The 21,722-nt window shown below is 43.4% G+C and overlaps 1 protein-coding gene across 1 annotated transcript in view; it reads left to right on the top strand.

Moving 5' to 3' along the window:
- LOC126235279 (uncharacterized) overlaps window positions 1–12,358 on the top strand; it is a 176,179-nt gene extending 163,821 nt beyond the window's left edge. Inside the window, exon 8 of the mRNA XM_049944005.1 lies at window positions 11,886–12,358. Within this exon, the coding sequence (XP_049799962.1) occupies window positions 11,886–12,071 (186 nt within the window). The 3' untranslated portion in view covers window positions 12,072–12,358. The remainder of the gene's footprint in view (window positions 1–11,885) is intronic.
- Window positions 12,359–21,722: the final 9,364 nt, after the last annotated feature.

The raw sequence follows: 21,722 nt of genomic DNA, 5'->3' as shown, positions 1-21,722 counted from the left end.
TTGTATGTCTCACAGGTGAGATGTAACTGATTAATTATAGGCAAAGGAGTAATTATGAAAAAAAGTAAGAGCTGCAGTTACCTTGGCTATACTAAATAGCCTGCTGCTTACTTCCTACTTTTATATTTCTTTTACTCGATCACTTAGTTTTTCTTTTGCACGATAGTAGTGTTCTACATCTGTAGCAATAGCTGCCTGTTTAATACCAACAATCAACCTGTCAAGCAAGACGGTAGTCTTATTGCTAATGGGATAATTGATGGAAGGAAGCGGCTTTTTGAGCTTATAGGGGCTACAGTGTAATAGGTTTAAGTCTGTCGAGAGTTATTTGACACTGTACAACCAACAATTCAATAATCTACTTTGTAGAAATAGACCAACAGCTCAGCTGCATCAAGATGCTAAAATCTGCATAAAGCACTGCACTTTGCACTGTGCTTGTACTCAATAGAAAGGGGTCCTAGTAACGGGAGTAGCATACATGGTATCTTACGAAAATCAGATGCAGGTGAACACGTAGATTCCATCTTCCTGGACTCAAAATGGGGTTCCCCTGAACAACATCTTTATTAAGCACGATGTGATTATACGAAGTATCTTCTCAGATATGTAATTAACTCGATGAATAATCGAGTAACACAATGCAGCACGCCATACTAGACGGTGAATGGTGAACGAAAACGAAACTAACTCCGGGTGTGCCTTAAGGAGAAGTAGTAGGACCATTAAACCCTTAACGTTCTTTATATACACAGGCAATTTATGATATACGATCAGCAGCACTACGAGATTGTTTGCTGACGACCCTCTTGTCTACAGGGTACTAACGTAGTTGGGCGATCCTAAGGGAATGTAAAAGGACTTGGGCTGGTGTAATGGTTGAAATCTCTCTTCAAGTGTAGGTGAGTGAAGATAATATCTTTAAGAAAAAGAAAGAGACAGAATTCCGTTACAAGGACGTGGCATCGTATAAGTATTTAAGGATATAATGCCAATAAGCCATATCTCGCTTCCCGCGCCCGGATTCCCGGGTTCGATTCCCAGCGGGGTCAGGGATTCTCTGCCTCGTGATGACTGGGTGTTGTGTGATGTCCTTAGGTTAGTTAGGTTTAAGTAGTTCTTAATTTCTAGGGGACTGATGACCATGGATGTTAAGTCCCATAGTGCTCAGAGCCATTTTGAACCAATAAGTCATAGGAAATGAGATGATACATTAAAGTCAGTATTACGTGAGACGAAAGGGGTATTAATGCTTGTTGGAAGGGTCCTCAGAAAAATGCACTGCATGTGTAAAGGAAACTGCATCTAAGGGTCTACAGCGAATAATTTTAGATTGTTACAATGCTGCTAGAATTTTAAGAGGACAGTATAGCACTGTGCATCAGAATTTAAGGATAACTTTCTCGAAACACAATTGTCTCCCATTGCGACAAAAAAGTTTCAAAAAATGGTTCAAATGGCTCTGAGCACTATGGGACTTAACATCTGAGGTCATCAGCCCCCAAGAACTTAGAACTACTTAAACCTAACTGAGGACATCACACACATCCATGGCCGAGGCAGGATTCGAATTTGCGACCGTAGCGCTCTCGCGGTTCCAGACTGAAGCGCCTAGAACAGCTCGGGCACTTCGGCCGGCCATAAAAGTTTCAAATAAGGCTCAAAGGAGCCGAAAAGCTTTCTCTGTAATGGTGCAAAAGCTGTCGACGCAAGGGAGAAAATGGACAGAACTCAGAAGTTCACGTGAGACATAATGTGGTTCAATTATGTTACACTGACATAAAATTTCACCGCAGATCAGTCCAACGCCACAGTGAGTGTGTTACTCGGTGGGAAGATAGTCGCACCAACTCTTAAGCACATTTAATACAGTGTTTTCACGGTTCTGGGGTGAACGTTAGAGCTGCGGTTCTCAGCGTTGAAATCACAGTGTTTTCTTATGGGCGAACGAGGAAAATATTTCTGAGACACCACCGTTGAGAACCGGGCATAATAGCCTGAGAAGGTGGCATGAAGGGTGTTAATGACGCCAGCCCTTCCCTTGAGGCACTGATTCCAACACATTCACGGTCGAAAACGACAGTTCGAAGGCAGTGCGATGAGCAAGATGATGACGACCTTGGCAGTCTTTGAGATTGGTGACACCGAACGGACGCTTTAGCCCCTCTCGAAGTACATAGAGGGCCAGCAGTCCCACTAAACTTCATCACAGCCTTCGAAGTGCAGTACGATCAAATTATTGTTCTGGCATACAGTGTGGAACCACTAGGGTCCGTCCAAAACGAATAGACGAAGTATGAACATGATCTAAAGCAACGAAGAATACTTTTGCTTTTCGGCCCTCCTATTTCCCGTCCTGTTGTAGCGTGATCATGGAGCGGTGTCACATTGACGTATGCGTGACTAAAACGGCGAAGTATCCATCTAAAGCGCGCCGCACCCCTCACCTCTCCCGTATTCGGCAAAGTCCTAGGTGCCACCCGCACACGTGTAATGAGAATTTTAAAAGTGAATGGTTACAGAGAGAATCTGTGAAGTGATCCTAGGCTCCTGCAGATAGGCAACCACATGACAGCACTGCGAGTCCAACTGCCTGCTTGCTCGCGCTTCGGACTACTGTACAGGTTGACTCTTTAAACGTAATTTTTAAAATTCTCAATAGAAGTGGGCAAGTGAGACCGGGTTTCATTGAATTGGTGGGTCTTAGAGGGATCCTTTCAAGTTTCATAGAGTGATTTTGAACGGTCCCGTTGTATTTCTAAGGGTTGCTAACAGGTTTTATGGGGATGCAGGCCCTTAATGTCCTTAGGATATGGTTGAAACTTCCGAGGGTGTCGCAGAGTCAAAAGTCATCCTATTGCTCATCGCACTGCGAAATGTTTGTGACAGCGAAACGTGTGAATATCAACGCTTCATGGAAAGGGGTGGCTTCATTGATGCCCTTTATGCCTTACCTTGAGACCTCTTCCCACCATGCTGAGTGGCGGTGTGTCTGCAATGTTTTCCTCGACCACTCATAAGAAAACCGTGTGATTACAACTTTGGGCGACGCGATTCTGATCTCCATTGCAACGCTCTCAAAAGAAGGGGGTGAAATGTGGGTGAGAGGGAGTATGACGATCTTCCGATTTTGCGACACTCCTCGGTGGCGTTGGGTAGAACTGTGCAGAAATTTGGTGCCAATGTGAGATCGTTAACCGACGTTACAGGTCACATGAACTTCTGAACTGAGACCTTTATGTGTGATGGCACCCTGTTTGAAACGTCGTCGAGACCGACGTTTGCATCACTGCAGACGAAGGATATACGCACCTTTGAGTCAGATGTCAATGTTATAGGTCTCAGTGGGAGGCAATTAAAGAGGTTTCAAAAAAGTGATCCTTCAGTTGTGTTGCGCAGTATATACACTCCTGGAAATCGAAATAAGAACACCGTGAATTCATTGTCCCAGGAAGGGGAAACTTTATTGACACATTCCTGGGGTCAGATACATCACATGATCACACTGACAGAACCACAGGCACATAGACACAGGCAACAGAGCATGCACAATGTCGGCATTAGTACAGTGTATATCCACCTTTCGCAGCAATGCAGGCTGCTATTCTCCCATGGAGACGATCGTAGAGATGCTGGATGTAGTCCTGTGGAACGGCTTGCCATGCCATTTCCACCTGGCGCCTCAGTTGGACCAGCGTTCGTGCTGGACGTGCAGACCGCGTGAAACGACGCTTCATCCAGTCCCAAACATGCTCAATGGGGGACAGATCCGGAGATCTTGCTGGCCAGGGTAGTTGACTTACACCTTCTAGAGCACGTTGGGTGGCACGGGATACATGCGGACGTGCATTGTCCTGTTGGAACAGCAAGTTCCCTTGCCGGTCTAGGAATGGTAGAACGATGGGTTCGATGACGGTTTGGATGTACCGTGCACTATTCAGTGTCCCCTCGACGATCACCAGTGGTGTACGGCCAGTGTAGGAGATCGCTCCCCACACCATGATGCCGGGTGTTGGCCCTGTGTGCCTCGGTCGTATGCAGTCCTGATTGTGGCGCTCACCTGCACGGCGCCAAACACGCATACGACCATCATTGGCACCAAGGCAGAAGCGACTCTCATCGCTGAAGACGACACGTCTCCATTCGTCCCTCCATTCACGCCTGTCGCGACACCACTGGAGGCGGGCTGCACGATGTTGGGGCGTGAGCGGAAGACGGCCTAACGGTGTGCGGGACCGTAGCCCAGCTTCATGGAGACGGTTGCGAATGGTCCTCGCCGATACCCCAGGAGCAACAGTGTCCCTAATTTGCTGGGAAGTGGCGGTGCGGTCCCCTACGGCACTGCGTAGGATCCTACGGTCTTGGCGTGCATCCGTGCGTCGCTGCGGTCCGGTCCCAGGTCGACGGGCACGTGCACCTTCCGCCGACCACTGGCGACAACATCGATGTACTGTGGAGACCTCACGCCCCACGTGTTGAGCAATTCGGCGGTACGTCCACCCGGCCTCCCGCATGCCCACTATACGCCCTCGCTCAAAGTCCGTCAACTGCACATACGGTTCACGTCCACGCTGACGCGGCATGCTACCAGTGTTAAAGACTGCGATGGAGCTCCGTATGCCACGGCAAACTGGCTGACACTGACGGCGGCGGTGCACAAATGCTGCGCAGCTAGCGCCATTCGACGGCCAACACCGCGGTTCCTGGTGTGTCCGCTGTGCCGTGCGTGTGATCATTGCTTGTACAGCCCTCTCGCAGTGTCCGGAGCAAGTATGGTGGGTCTGACACACCGGTGTCAATGTGTTCTTTTTTCCATTTCCAGGAGTGTACATAAAAGAACCTAGGGTAAATTAAATGGCAATCCTTAGAAGAAAGCCGAAGTAATTATTGCGAAACCCTGTTGGGTAAATTTAGAGTTCTTCTATTTGAAGGAAAACTGCGCTACCATTCTGCTGTCACCACCGCATACGCTGGTGAAGCAAACTATTTTGACTGTTATCCACCATAAGACTGGTGTTGAGGGCGCCTGAAACGGTGATGAAAGAGTATAAGCCCAGCAGAGACTGATGAGGAATCATTCTAACGACGATACCATCCGCAGATGGGGAACTCCACTGACATAAGCGACTTTGAGAAAGAAGATATAGCTAAGAAACGGCGACTGGGAACGAGCACCTCCGAAATAGCTCCCATTGTCTTGGGCACCTAAGAAAAGCAGCGATTGAGTGACAGCATGGACGGTGAATCCATGAGTAGGTGACCTCATCGTGGGCTGTGGGCGTCGAAGGCTCGCCCGTTCTGTAAAGCTAGATTGTCATTGTTGGCGATCCGTGACAGGTCGTCTGTGAGACTACAACGCTGACGCACGCACAAGTGTTTCGGGACACATCGTTCTGCGCACATGAGGATCCGCAGGAGACGGACCCTTGCTTATTCCCACGTTGGTGGAACGAGAGTGCCAGCTGCGGTTTCAGTGTTCACGGGATCACGGAGATTGGGCCATGATTGAATGTCAAAAATGTCTCCTGGTCGGGTGAACCACGTTTCATGTTACCCCACTCCGACGCTCGTGTCCGGACACACCATCTTCTAGACGAATAGTTGCTTGAAACATTGCGACACGGGCGGAGGCTGGTGGGCAGTGTTAATGCTACGGAAGATACACGCCTGGGTTTCCATGGCACATGTGATAGTAATCGTAGGCACCACGATATATGAAGACCATGTGAACATCATTGTGGATCTCCTCTGTCCCTTCATGCTTGACGTCTTCCCCGACGGCATTGGTATCAACCAGCAGGATAGTTGTCCTATCATAAGGCCAAAATTGCGCTATAGTAGTTCGAGGAACATGATACCGAGGTCAGGCTCATGTCTTGGGCAATGCGTTCATTTGACCTGAACCCGACGGAACACATATAGGATACTAAAGAGCGCCATCTCCGCACCTAAAAACCATCGGCCCGTAATTTACGCGAATTGTGTGGCCTGGACCAAGACATTCTAGTGCCACATACGTACTTAAACCTACGAAGCGCGTGAGCACGTGTCGAATCCATGGTACGCTGCTGCGCGAGCTGGGTTTCACATGACCGTCTTTTTCTAAACCCATGCTGATTCCTACAGAGTAGATTTTTAGACTCCAGAAAAGTCATTATACTCGAACGTAATACGTGTTCGTAAATTCTGCAACTGATCGACGTTAGAGATATAGGTCTATAGTTCTGCACATCTGTTCGATGTCCCTTCTTGAAAACGGGGATGACCTGTGCCCTTTTCCAATCCTTTGGATATATATATATATCAGTTTACCGATTTTGACAAATAAATTTGTCATTTTCAGAAGCAAGCTTAGTATTGCTTTACCAGCCGTCAATATCTTCTTCACAAAAGCGTAACGCCAGGATATGTCCAAAAATGTCCATATTGTATGAGACTAATGTAAACACAGATCGACTAATTGATAATTGTCAATAAATGAATCACAGCTATTTACACGTCAAGGTGCTGTCACAACAGTACCTGCAGCTTGTAGCAGCAATTTAATGTTATTGGTCTCTAGCTTTCTTGCTTAGCGGGTTGCCTGTTTAGTTTTAACACAGAAACTGTCTTTGTAGTTTCAAGCTTTGGTACGATTCCCACTACAGAATGTTTGAATGAAACTATGTAAGTCATTTTTGCGTTTTTTACTGCATTGAACAAGAAACGCCGGGTGTATTTCATCAAAACCTGGTGACCTGCGTGTTTTGATGTCAATCGCAGCAGTTGATACTTCTTTGCTGGTAAAAGTACAAGAAAATTCTGTGTTAAGTGGTACTTCTACATCTACATCTACATCCATACTCCGCAAGCCACCTAACGGTGTGTGGTGGAGGGTACCTTGAGTACCTCTATCGGTTCTCCCTTCTATTCCAGTCTCGTATTGTTCGTGGAAAGAAGGATTGTCGGTATGCTTCTGTGTGGGCTCTAATCTCTCTGATTTTATCCTCATGGTCTCTTCGCGAGATATACGTAGGAGGGAGCAATATACTGCTTGACTCCTCGGTGAAGGTATGTTCTCGAAACTTCAACAAAAGCCCGTACCGAGCTACTGAGCGTCTGTCCTGCAGAGTCTTCCACTGGAGTTTATCTATCATCTCCGTAACGCTTTCGCGATTACTAAATGATCCCGTAACGAAGCGCGCCGCTCTCCGTTGGATTTTCTCTATCTCTTCTATCAACGCTATCTGGTACGGATCCCACACTGCTGAGCAGTATTCAAGCAGTGGACGAAAAAGTGTACTGTAACCTACTTCCATTGTTTTCGGATTGCATTTCCTTAGGATTCTTCCAGTGAATCTCAGTCTGGCATCTGCTTTACCAACGATCATTCCATTTTAAACCACTCCTAATGCGTACTCCCAGATAATTTATGGAATTAACTGCTTCCAGTTGCTGACCTGCTATATTGTAGCTAAATGATAAGGGATCTATCTTTCTATGTATTCGCAGCACATTACACTTGTCTACATTGAGATTCAATTGCCATTCCCTGCACCATGCGTCAATTCGCTGCAGATCCTCCTGCACTTCAGTACAATTTTCCAATGTTACAACCTGTCGATGTACCACAGCATCATCGCAAAAAGCCTCAGTGAACTTCCGATGTCATCCACAAGGTCATTTATGTATATTGTGAATAACAACGGTCCTACGACACTCCCCTGCGGCACACCTGAAATCACTCTTACTTCGGAAGACTTCTCTCCATTGAGAATGACATGCTGCGTTCTGTTATCTAGGAACTCTTCAATCAAATCACACAATGGGTCTGATAGTCCATATGCTCTTACTTTGTTCATTAAACGACTGTGGGGAACTGTATAGAACGCCTTGCGGAAGTCAAGAAACACGGCATCTACCTGTGAACCCGTGTCTATGGCCCTCTGAGTCTCGTGGACGCATAGCGCGAGCTGGGTTTCACATGACCGTCTTTTTCTAAACCCATGCTGATTCCTACAGAGTAGATTTTTAGACTCCAGAAAAGTCATTATACTCGAACGTAATACGTGTTCGTAAATTCTGCAACTGATCGACGTTAGAGATATAGGTCTATAGTTCTGCACATCTGTTCGATGTCCCTTCTTGAAAACGGGGATGACCTGTGCCCTTTTCCAATCGTTTGGAACGCTACGCTCTTCTAGAGACCTACGGTACACCGCTGCAAGAAGGGGGGCAAGTTCCTTCGCGTACTCTGTGTAAAATCGAACTGGTATCCCATCAGGTCCAGCGGAATTTCCTCTTTTGAGCGATTTTAATTGTTTCTCTATCCCTCTGTCGTCTATTTTGACATTTGTGTGACAATCTAGAGAAGGAGCTACAGTGCAGTCTTCCTCTGTGAAACAGCTTTGGAAAAAGACATTTAGTATTTCGGCCTTTAGTCTGTCATCCTCTCTTTCAGTACCATTTTGGTCAAAGAGTGTCTGGACATTTTGTTTTGATCCACCTACCGCTTTGACATAAGACCAAAATTTCTTAGGATTTTCTGCCAAGTCAGTACATAGAACTTTACTTTCGATTTCATTGAACGCCTCTCGCATAGCCCTGCTCTCACTACATTTCGCTTCGCGTAATTTTTGTTTGTCTGCAAGGCTTTGGCTATGTATATGTTTGCTGTGAAGTTCCCTTTGCTTCCGCAGCAGTTTTCTAACTAGGTTGTTGTACCACGGTGGCTCTTTTCCATCTCTTACGATCTTGCTTGGCACATACTCATCTAACGCATATTTTACGATGGTTTTGAACTTTGTCCACTTATCCTCAACACTATCCGTACTTGAGACAAAACTTTTGTGTTGAGCCGTCAGGTACTCTGTAATCTGCTTTTTGCCACTTTTGCTAAACAGGAAAATCTTCCTACCTTTTTTAATATTTCTATTTACGGCTGAAATAATCGATGCAGTAACCGCTTTATGATCGCTGATTCCCTGTTCTGCGTTAACTGTTTCAAATAGTTCGGGTCTGTTTGTCACAAGAAGGTCTAATATGTTATCACCACGAGTCGGTTCTCTGTTTAACTGCTCAAGGTAGTTTTCAGATAAAGCACTTAAAAAAATTTCAGTGGATTCTTTGTCCCTGCCACCCGTTATGAACGTTTGAGTCTCCCAGTCTATATGCGGCAAATTAAAATCTCCACCCAGATCTATAACATGGTGGGTAAATCTACTCGAAATATTTTCCAAATTATCCTTCAGGTGCTCCGCCACAACAGCTGCTGAGCCAGGGGGCCTATAGAGACATCCAATTAACATGTCGGAGACTGTTTTAACCGTGACCTTCACCCAAATTATTTCACATTTCGGATCTCCGTCAATTTCCTTCGATACTATTGCACTTCTTATCGCTATAAACACGCCTCCCCCTTCACTGTCCTGCCTGTCTCAGCGGTATACATTCCAATCTGAGTTTAGCAATTCATTACTCTTTATGCCTGGTTTCAGCCAACTTTCTGTCCCTAGTACTATATGGGCATTGTGACCGTTTATTAATGAGAGCAGTTCTGGGACCTTTCTATAGACGCTACTTCTTTATGTAGCCGCTAAATTAACTTTTATTTTGATGTGTGTTTAATGACCCCGGAGCTTTCTAATAATTCTAGTGTCAGGTGTGGTGTAGCTAATAGATCCTCGCGCATGGGTGAGGTGCTTCCTCCCGAGTGTTTTCAGTACACTCTATGGTTGTCCGTTTGACTTTTGGAAATTCTGTTTGTTGATTGTCTCTGTCTATATATGTGCATCGTGCCCATTTACCAGAAGCTCTTAATCAGTATAAGAATCACTGTATTCCAAGTAGGTGTTATAATTCCATTCCCAAGTGCATTCATGTCGGGTGCCTTTTGGAATCCACTCATTAGCTGTTAGAACGAGGGTGCCAGAAACCGGTCATAACTGCATTCAGTGAACCCTTAAGCGAAGTGCATGTATACCAGCTCATCAACAGTAACCATATCCATACTTCTGCGCATGACGTTTAACATACGACTAACACTGGCAGGATAATAAAACCCGAGATAGAAGGGACCATTTCGTATGAAAGCCTGAGAGAGAAGAGTAAAGTGCGCTTTAGTGTTGTTCATAACAAGTTTCGTGAGTGAACAGAACAAGATTGTTTCCAAACAAGACACATACAACACACTGTCGACAGTTTCACTTTTCTGCTGGTATTTTCAACTCAATACAGATATCAGGGTAAGAGGTCAAACGGAATGGAATGCGTATCGAGCCATCGTTGGTGACAGGTACTTTGTACCGAAATTCTCAAAAAATATCTGTGAACGTATACCGAAATTTTGTCGGTGGCGTCAGATGCACCCTCTACGCAAACAGTTGTTAAGCAGCTGCAAGCGCACGTGTCAAATACTTTATGTAGGTTTGAGAAGGTTCAGCCTGCTACACTACTGGCCATTAAAATTGCTACACTACGAAGATGACGTGCTACAGACGCGAAATTTAACCAACAAGAAGAAGATGCTGTGATATGCAAATGATTAGCTTTTCAGAACATTCACACAAGGTTGGCGCCGGTGGCGACACCTACAACGTGCTGACATGAGGAAAGTTTCCAACCGAATTCCCATACACAAACAGCATCTGACCGGCGTTGCCTGGTGAAACGTTGTTGTGATGCCTCGTATAAGGAGGAGAAATGCGTACCATCACGTTTCCGACTTTGATAAAGTCGGATTGTAGCCTATCGCGATTGCGGTTTATCGTATAGCGATATTGCTGTCGTGTTGGTCGAGATCCAACGACTGTTAGCAGAATATGGAATCGGTGGGTACATGAGGGTAATACGGAACGCCGTTCTGGATCCCACCGGCCTCGTATCACTAGCAGTCTACATGACACGCATCTTATCCGCATGGCTGTAACGGATCGTGCAGCCACGTCTCGATCCCTGATTCAACAGATGGGGACGGTTGCAAAACAACCATCTGCACGAACGGTTCGACGACGTTTGCAGCAGCATGGACTATCGGCTCGGAGACCATGGCTGCGGTTACCCTTGACGCTGCATCACAGACAGAAGCGCCTGCGACAACGAACCTGAGTGCACTATGGCAAAACGTCATTTTTTCGCATGAATCCAGATTCTGTTTACAGCATCATGATGGTCGCATCCGTGTTTGGCGACATAGCGGTGAACGCACATTGGAAGCGTGTATTCGTCATCGCCATACTGGCGTATCACCCGGAGTGATGGTATGGGGTGCCATTGTTTACACGTCTCGGTCACCTCTTGTTCGCATTGACGGCACTTTAAACAGTGGACGTTACATTTCAGATGTGTTACGACCCGTGGCTCTATCCTTCATTCGATCCCTGCGAAACCCTACATTTCAGCAGGATAATGCACGACCGCATGTTGCAGGTCCTGTACGGGCCTTTCTGGATACAGAAAATGTTCGACTGCTGCCCTGGCCAGCACATTCTCCAGATCTCTCACCAACTGAAAACGTCTGGTCAGTGGTGGCCGAGCAACTGGCTCATCACGCCAGTCACTACTCTTGATGAACTGTGGTATCATGTTGAAGTTGCATGGGCAGCTGTTCCTGTACGCGCCATCCAAGCTCTGTTTGACTCAATGCCCAGGCGTATCAAGGCCGTTATTACGGCCAGAGGTGGTTGTTCTGGGTACTGATTTCTCAGGATCTATGCATCCAAATTGCGTGAAAATGTAATCACATGTCGGTTCTAGTATAATATATTTGTCCAATGAATACCCTTTTATCATCTGCATTTCTCCTTGGTGTAGCAATTTTAATGCCCAGTAGGGTATTTTTAGAGATCACTTCGCCTCAGGGCCCCACTCCTAAGCGTAAAGCGCGACCCCCTTCTGTTGTGTTGCAGAGCCTGGGCTGGACGAACCACGCGTTCCTGCAGTCGCTGGTGCGGTCGCTGGGACAGGACGAGGTGCCGGCGCCGTGCTGCGCGCCCTCTGCCCTGTCGGACCTGACGCTGCTCTACAACGACAACTCGGTGGTGGTGCTGCGTCGCTTCCCCAAGATGACGGTGCTCTCCTGCTCCTGCCAGTAGCCTGCCCGCATGACAAGCTGATGTAGAGGTGGCAGGGGCAGCGACTATGAGAGCTGTGCAGGGTCGTCTGCCCTGCTGTATACTGCTGCAGCGTTCACAGTTTCACCTGGAGTGTGTGGGCCACATCAGCAGACTGGGGATAACTGTCTGATGCGGGCATGTGCTCGAATAAACACGATTTATGTGGACTGTTCCCTCGTTCTAGACTACCCGATATAGGATTTGGTAGCTGAAAAAAAAAAAAAAAGCAAACAGTATCCAAAGTCATTGTGTTCCGGTGGACTGCTGGAACTACTGAACTGTTCCCAAAGACATCCGGCAACGCCTTCGTTTTACCAGAAGAAGTGGAGGATGCTGTCAGGCTATCGAGCTGTGGTGCTGTGTTGTGCTTACTCCGAACAGTCGCTACCACTACTGAGAAGGAAGCTAGGATGAGCGCGCAGAAGATGATACTGTTACACGGCACGTCCAGTATAATAAAATTTCAATGAAATACACATAGGAGCTCAGGGAGTGTTTCCATTGAAACAAAACTGTGCTGATGTCAACTACATTTCAGACTTTCCGTAATAGATTCCGAAAGAGCACGTTATCTTTGCTTATCCAATGCAAACAACGAAATACATCCTTTTCCCTCGTTTCTTTCTGTTTGAGTGACAATAATCGTTATTTCCATAAATGTGTTTCAGTGAAATAAAAATACAAATGCTTTTCCAATTTCATTCATTTTAAAAACAATAGAATGTGATAAATGGAAGCGTGCCTCCAAATTGAACATGCAATGCGTTTACTTCCTGCAGGTGTATTAACAAAATGGAGAAAATTAAATGGGTCTTTTGCGATAATTCTATTGAAACAGAATACTTGTATGATAATATGGCGCTGCATGTGAATACATGACGATATATGGCAAATTTTGCAAGATGACTATATTGGATTTCAGTTCTGTCCTTAGCGGGTTTATGACACACGCAGCACTACTCACTAAAAATACGTAAAAATATCGTGACTATCTCTAGACACAGCGAGATAGCCAGTGTGTGTGATTCCCTACATCACTGAAAAGATTGATAAATACTGGATGCCTACTTTCGTTTTCCACGTAACGTCAATTATCTCTATGTGGTAGAACCTAGCGCAAATACTGACACTGGTTAGAATTGACTGTTCTATAAAACAATAATAGGCAATACAAGAAAAAGTCTTTTCTTCGCAAAGTTATCAAACTTTGATTACTGTAATGTTCCTAGCGAAAAGAACAGATATTAGATGAACACTCTGATGGTGAAAAATATTCCATGTGTATCTACAGGAGCAGGTTTCGAATAAAATGTCATCTCCCGCAGTCGTGAGTGTCGTTTAGACAACAGGACAATATCTTCAAAAACATTGATACGTGTAAATTTATAATTCATTTGTGACCATAACATGTACCTTCTACGCAACACTAATTATGTGAAGATCATCGATAATAACCTATGTAATCCATTAGTTATCATGGTCCAGAGCTATTTATTACATAAACATGTAATTCATTTATGGTATTAATGCATGTTAGTACAAAGTGAAATGCAATTGTCAGTGAATACTGACAACGAGTTTGATTACATTTATGTACAGTAGATTTATAGAAGCTACAGTGCCCGCAAATGGTAACTATTAGAAGTTATTATTAGTTAGTGCATAAAAATTTAGATGACATGTTTAACATTTATATAGTGTTGTATGTCGAAGTTTAATGTATGTTGTTAGATCTTTAATGGTGTCTGTTAGCTTCTTAATATGTTTAACATTTATTGCCGTTTCAATCATGTAAAAGTCTCTGAAATGTAATCAAAATGTAAATAGATAGAGAATATGCTATAATTAGTGAAATAAGTAAAGTTACTTTAGTTTAATATATAATGGAGGTGTCTGAACATCGACATGTGAAATCGTAGCAGTGACAAGTTTACATAATATATGTTACTCTCCTTATTAAATTAAGCATACTTGTCTGAACATTTGCTTCTGCTGCAGTTAGAACAAAACATTAGCTGAAATTCGAATTCCTTCAAATTCTTAGTATGTTAGGTACAATTTTCATAAAATTGGTTCTCTATGTAAATCAAACTACAGTTAATTTCAAATGTTCTATAACGATTTTGGCTCGAGTACAACCTGTACATTAAAAGACAATGCAAGATTATAGCTTCACATAACTAACAAATTTGTAAATGCATGAAAGCTTCATTAGAAATAGTTATTTGTATATATTACTTTGCACCATAAGTCTGGGAATCCTGACCAAAAACAACGTAAGTAATTTAAACCAAATAAGGGAGATATGATTCAAGAGAGTAGACAAACATATGTGGTACAATATGATTGTAGATATAAAGCAATGAGATGTTAACAGACGTAAAGTAGAACTTGTCGATTATTACTTCTGGATCACTGAAGAAACTGTATCTGATGTGTAAAATACAAATAAATCCAGATCTCTTTCTGTACCGCAAATCTCCATGTCCATATGAAAATTTAAAGTGTGAAGATTGACTTATAGTAATCCTGAGATTACTGGTCTGCATCTATCAAAATCAGTTGCAGAAAGTGGAACGAAATACCAGCGTAACTAAGTGTAACATTTTTAATATCGTACCTGCATTTAATAACACTGAGATACCAGTACTATGGAGTATACATTCTTAGATGTATTGAAATTTGAAATTTCTTGAAAATTTTGTGAAACTGGTATTGTCTTGCGTATATATTGCGCGTTTACATGATTTAATGGACATTCTGTTGCCGAACGTGTGTTCCCCTTGTTTATGAATTCGAGTAGGCAACAATTCGATGGCTTGGTGCCATCACGTTAATTACACTTGATGGGAAGTATATAAATGAATCTCTACTGTAGAAAGTAGAAAATTCCGAGTAGGGCTGTCACATATCCCTGCACATGTGTTTACTATCAGCATTTTAATTTAATACAACAATGCACCAGTCAATCCAGAGATGCATGTCGAAGGAAAATGTTAAACCATTCGTTACCGAATATAGAATGTAAATGCGCAACATGAACATTATTGGTAGGTACCTATTGTTTATATCTAGGACAGTTCCAAAAATCAGATTAACTGCTCCCTATGGACTAACGCAGTATGTTGCTTACCGTCGTTGCCACTGATAAGTGGTGTAGCATAATATGAGTGGTAGTTACAATACACGTACCTGCGGCAGGTAGAACTGAAAATAGGACCAAACAGCAGCTTCATAAGAAAAACATGCTGCTGATTTAAGCCGGTATGGAAACAGCAAGCATTACTTTTATTGCAATTAGATTCATGCAGCTGTATATTATATACTACCGCACACTGCAGCGCAGATAAACCACAAGTTTCATTTATCAACGTGGACATTTTCAGTCGAGTTTTAGAGTCATGTTATAGAAACTGAAATATTTTAGAGAGTGTCATTTATTGTTCGAAGAGACTTTCTCTTTAATTCGCTGGGAAAATTTTAAATTTCACATCTGTCATTTATTTAGCTACCAAACTTTCTGCCTTCAACTGACTGGTAGCATTTTGAAATCGTTCCTGCTTGTGCACTAGACTTTCATGAGCAAAATTATAAGCATGTTATTTCTAAGCGACTACTCTTATTGTTATCTTGCCTTGTATAGCTCTTTTACCAGTTAACTGGAATATTCTTTTTCATTAATTTTTAGCACAAACAGAGTTAAGTCTAAGACGCAATGGCAGATAACTGTACAAAAAGTTGTAAACAAGAATAAGTTTGCTGAAGAAGGTATTCGATTATTAACAGCATGGAACAATCTGGGTTTAGCAAAGGAAAAAGCTCTATATTTTTGATACCACAAGATGTAGAAATCATTTTATAAGACAAGCCTGAGGAGGAATATACCTCATAATAAAAAATAAATGTAATGTTTCAAACACAACAGAATGGGAAACTATGAACATGACAAATGCGACATGCGGATATGTTGCATATTTTCGGTGTGTCCTCACCAGTCGTCAGTTAACCAAAGTAATAGTGATCCCATTTTTCAAATCGTAGCCACGAGCTGTTCACTTTTCCTGTATTTTAATCACTCAACTGAAACAATTTTTGCACTTCGATGTCGAATTAGGGAAGAATGAACGACAACACCGCGACGTCTATTTTCGGAAATACGTCTCTGTGAGTATTGCATGGATTATTCAACATATTTTCAAAAAATCTACAGCTTGTTACCAAATAATACATCATTTACGGTTCTTGTGAATCTATTGGTCACAGTTCTTAATTATATTGGGTTGCTTCTTCAGATACTTGTTTGTAGTCTTTAGACTGTCGATCTTCAAATATTGATTGTACACAGTCGCGTTTTTTGACGATTACTTGAACATAAGCTTCTCCGTATTTTAAAATGATTTTTGATCGATTTTATCCGTTTGATCTGGGATACTTTATTTGTAAATATGAAGATAGTGGGAATTACTTTCTCACGATGAATATTATAAGGGGCGATCAAAAGGTTTCCGTTCGAAAGTCGTATAATTCAGAGTCGGTATGCGAATCAGGCAAAATAGCCGTGAGCGTTAAGACGTTCATCTCACCAACGCGCCAGGTTGAACACACCCCTTGTTAAAACACAGCACCCGTCTGCGTGACGAAGTCCATAACTGCCGCTGCGCACCCTTAACAAACTGGAATCGTCGATCGGCGTGACTATTGCTTGGGGAGAGATCATGACTATAGGCCAGGTGCTTGAGTGTCTCCCATTGGAGTTGGAGTAACTTCTGCATTGCGATGTTTGCATGGGTTTTGTTCCGTGAGTGGTGTGTCTGAATGTGGTCCCTATTTCGTTATTCAACGGAACCAGATTTGCACATTAGTTTTACAAAAATTATCGCCTGTTCTATCTGACAATCATAGTGCCATAATAAGGTAAACCAGAACCATTAAAAACGGAATACATCGCTTTAGCTAATTATGGTACCATATCAGATAGAAGAGCCGATAATTTTCGTGAAGCTAATGTACGAATAGGGTTTTGCACGAACAACGAAGTTGTCAGACACACAGCTTACGAAACAAGAACTGTTTACACCATCAGGGAACTATAAAATCTAATGTGATGAGTGTGAAAGCTTCTATTAGGACCAAACAGGTAAATGTTTCTCCACCAGATTCAGTGTGCACACAAACATATGTGAGAACTGTAGATCTTCATTTAGTGAACATCTTCTAAACTACAAACATAAGTCCAGCAGCATCGAGGAATCTTTAAAAGTACTACTTAGAGTAGAGAAAGACAGTTTAATGGAAGCTCTAGAAGAATTCGAAATTTAGAGTGCTTTCAAAGAACAACCACAATACATACTCAATGAACAAAGAGACCTTAGCAATAAAAGTATTCTCAATTGTTTTAGTCAGTTACTCTAATGTATTATAAGAGAACACGTTTAGATGTGTCAACCTATCGTGATATACACAACGTGCTAAAAATTTCAAAACTGTAATATATAAAATCTTATACTGATGGGCGTATTACGTTGTTATCGCTGCCGAACGTCAACCTACATGTAAAAATCCTTGGAATTTTTTGAATGCTAAGAAACTGCGAAATTGGTTGTATGTACTATTAATCCCACTTGACGCTGTGCTCATTACGTTGCATTGCGTTTTGTAGATGCTTGACAATGGCACAACGCTGAAATTGCAATCGTAAAATAAAACATTAACAGCTAAAAGCAAGTAACAAAACGTAAAAAATTACAAATTATTTTTCAAATTTACAGGCTGTTAGTAAACGATATCGACACAATTAGCGGGGGTGTAGAGGGTGTTGTGAGAAACAAATCAAGGATGGGAATCTGTGTCTGGAATCATCATGCGCTGACACTACAGAGCGTCGAAGTTGCAGGTGCCGGCGCCTGTCTGTAGGCTGCCCCTTTAGCAGCAAAGTGATGGCACGCTGACGGATCGTAGGCAGAACGTCTCGCAATGTTGTTTGGTGATTTGTGATTGCGACTGATTGCCACGATAATCAGTGGAGAAGCTCGTGCTAGCTACTGCCTAGACAGACCTTGTCTCCTATGAACGCAATTCTCTGTCACCTTAGTCGATGAAGCCTTCGAACACACGTTTAAATTGACAGTTTATCTTTCTCCTGCATCCTTCGAAAATACCCATCATTTTCCGGCACAGGGGAGAAAAATAAACTGCGAATGGAAACCCGTGTCTGAAATTGACATTCACTGAGGCATGAGAGCATCGCATTCATAGGAGACAAGGCGGCTTTACGCAGTAACTAGCTCTATCTTCTCCACTGCCGATCATGGCAAGCGGACCCGAACACTGAATAACAAACAACGTTGCGAGAAGTTTCGCCTACGGTCCGTCAGCGAACGAAATCGTGTTTGCTGCCGAACGGATGGCCTAGCGACAGCCGCGCGGGATTAGCCGAGCGGTCTAAGGCGCTGCAGTCATAGACTGTGCGGCTGGTCCCGGCGGAGGTTCGAGTCCTCCCTCGGGCATGGGTGTGTGTGTTTGTCCTTAGGATAATTTAGGTTAAGTAGTGTGTAAGCTTAGGGACTGATGACCTTAGCAGTTAAGTCCCATAAGATTAATTTTAATTAGTTAGTTGAATTTGTTACCAATTACAAAATTGCAATTTAGTGGAAATTTAGTTGTTAATTACTACTGATTATTTAAATTAGGCGACAGTTTTTAATAATGATTGGGTTATACTGAATCTGAACTCATATAACAACAGTCACTACATACGTGGGAGTTCCATTAAATATATAAATTATCACAGAAAAAAAAATTGGAAATTTTTGGCAAGGTCTTATGGGGCCAAACTGCGGAGGTCATCGGTCCCCAGGCTTACACAATACTTAATCTAACTTAAACTAACTTACGCTAAGGACAACACACACACCCATGCCCGAGGGAGAACTCGAACCTCCGACAGGGGGAGCCGCGCCGGCCGTGACAAGACGCCCTAGATCTCGCGGCTACCCCGTGCGGCAGTTATTACAGAATTTGCATGTTCGCTTACTATTAAATTCAACATTCTGGAATTATTTGAAATCAAAACTGACTTACTTATTCCACAAGATTGGGGTTAAATTTTAACACCCTCCATGTGCTGTCCAAATTATAATTCTACCACACTGCAAGTGTTTTACCGTTCTAATTGTCTGGGATGGTACATTCTTCTTGAAGCTGCTAGCCAGACGTAAGAGATTGGCGATAAAAATTACTTTAGTTGATGTTCGTCTTCCAGTTGCGTATAACTTGTCAACATTCCTTAGCCATCACAGCACAGCAGTATTCCTGTCATAAGGCTTCTTCATTAACTGACTTTGTACTGTGGCCTACTGATTGCATTTCCATTATAACCACAAAGGCTTGCTACATATTGTGCATTGACAACACACCGTAAAAATACACAACGTCAAAATACATCCACGCTTTCCTCACACCTTCATGGTGTCCAACCTGTATAACAGCTAAATTACAACTCTCTACTCCGTTCATTCGTACTTCACAGATTCTATTACGAGTCAGGCTATATCTTTGATTTTATACAAAATAATATCGTTGATATTGCCACAGTATATAGTTCACATTATTTACAGAATTGTTTTCAGTCATTTGCAAGAAAGTCCTTTCGTAGTATTACAACTGATCATCATTGACAAGGAAACAACAAAAATATTTACGTTCTTGATTAAAGACCGACATTGAAAATAAGAAAGAAATACGGTACCAACTGTAACTTAATGTTCGTGTTGTTTTAAGAGTAACGATTAATTTAGGTGGACTAATACGAGGGCTGTTCGGAAAGTAAGGTCCGATCGGTCGCGAAATCAAAAAGGTTTTATTTGCAGCAGTTATGTATACTCCAGCTACTTCTCTACATAGTCGCCGTTCCAACTTGGGCATCTTTCGTAGCATTGTACCAACCTTACAATACCCTCGACACAGAAGGCAGACGCCTGCGCTTTCCGCCAATCCTCTGCGCTGGTCTTGCAACACGTTGTCTGTGCGAAAATAGTGTCTTCACGGGGGAGCAGAGATGAATCTCAGAGGGAGCCAATTACGTGTTGTGTGTTGGGTGATCAAAAACCTCCCATCGAAAACGCTGCAGGAGCATCTTCAGTGGCCCTGCAACGTCCGATCGAGAGTTTTCGTGAATAAGAAAATATTGAGAGCTATGTTATGTGGTTTGCATGACACCAGGCGAAATATCTCATGAAACCCTCATATCTGACGGGAGCCACTATTTTCGAGGCATCTTTACGTGCTCACTGTGCACTCAGAACTGAAAAGAGCGGCATGACGCGATCGACAGGCATACTGGAGACACTGCCAAACACATCTGTGCAAAGCTTCGTCGGATTTTCACTGTGCTTTCCATTTCGCACCCGACCGGACCTTACTTTTCGAATAGCCCTCGTAATATCTCGCGCAGGGGCATTTCCACTACTCGCCCACAAATGATGCGAGGCACCGTGCGGTTAAAGGCGCTGCAGTCTGGAACTGCAAGACCGCTACGGTCGCAGGTTCGAATCCTGCCTCGGGCATGGATGTTTGTGATGTCCTTAGGTTAGTTAGGTTTAACTAGTTCTAAGTTCTAGGGGACTAATGACGTCAGCAGTTGAGTCCCATAGTGCTCAGAGCCATTTGAACAATTGATGCGAGGCAGATATTCAATCAATGTACCCTCTAGCATACGTTTTACACCATTTGAAAGAGAATAGATATACTATAGTACCAAATCTCTTCAAGCGATTTATTTACTGAAATAATCAAGCGAGAGGAGAGCATATTGTGGTGTGAAGCAGACCACTGTGACGAGTGATTCAGCGCGAACTGCGATTGGAGCGTTAACAAGTTGTGAGCGAGTTACTGAAGCGGTGTCCGGGCAGCGTGGACAGAGCAGGGTGCCCACCCGCACCTTCTGTCTGGACACTGGGGGGCAGCGAGCGGCGCGTGACGCTGCTCTAATTTGACCAATCAGGCCCCGGCGGGCATCGCCCACTTCTCCCGCTGCTCTTCCACAAACGGCCGGCTTCCACTTCAAAGAACTCCGGCACTTTTGGCGAGTCCCTGTTACAGTGTACCCGACGAGGCCTCCCTGCAGCGGGACCACTGGCGTTATTGCTACGGTTCCCAGTCTCGCTGGCTGTGTGGTAGCGACGTGGGCATGCCGCTGACGCGTAACGGCAAATGAGGACCACGGCCGCGCAGTATCAGTTTCTATTTGTAAATATCCATATAACGCTCAGGCAGTTTGCCCATTCGTATCGAATTTTAGGATGGTCTGAAAACTCACTTCTATCTTTGGTTGTGAAGATAGCAGAACGTCCATAAGAAGGAGTTGTTTCAATCTGTTGCTTTCTTCCGATGTATAAAGCTTTTGGGCTTTCAGAGGTTTTCTGCAAAGACTGTCCGTCCATCTTGCAAAACCATAACGACGTGACAGGTACGATCATAAAGTAAGACTCAGTTTTACAGAAAGAATGAAGCGAAAATTTCATTGCCTCGAGATCCAACGTAGTGAAATTGCTTGAATAGATTTTATCTAAAGACAAAATAAAAATACCATACAAAGACAACAGATATAAACCAGTAAAGGAAGTAATAAGA

This window comes from Schistocerca nitens, chromosome 2 (assembly GCF_023898315.1).
Source record: "Schistocerca nitens isolate TAMUIC-IGC-003100 chromosome 2, iqSchNite1.1, whole genome shotgun sequence".
Lineage (NCBI taxonomy): Eukaryota > Metazoa > Arthropoda > Insecta > Orthoptera > Acrididae > Schistocerca > Schistocerca nitens.
The sequence above is the reverse complement of the archived record's forward strand: the minus strand, read 5'-3'. Positions and strand labels throughout refer to the sequence as shown.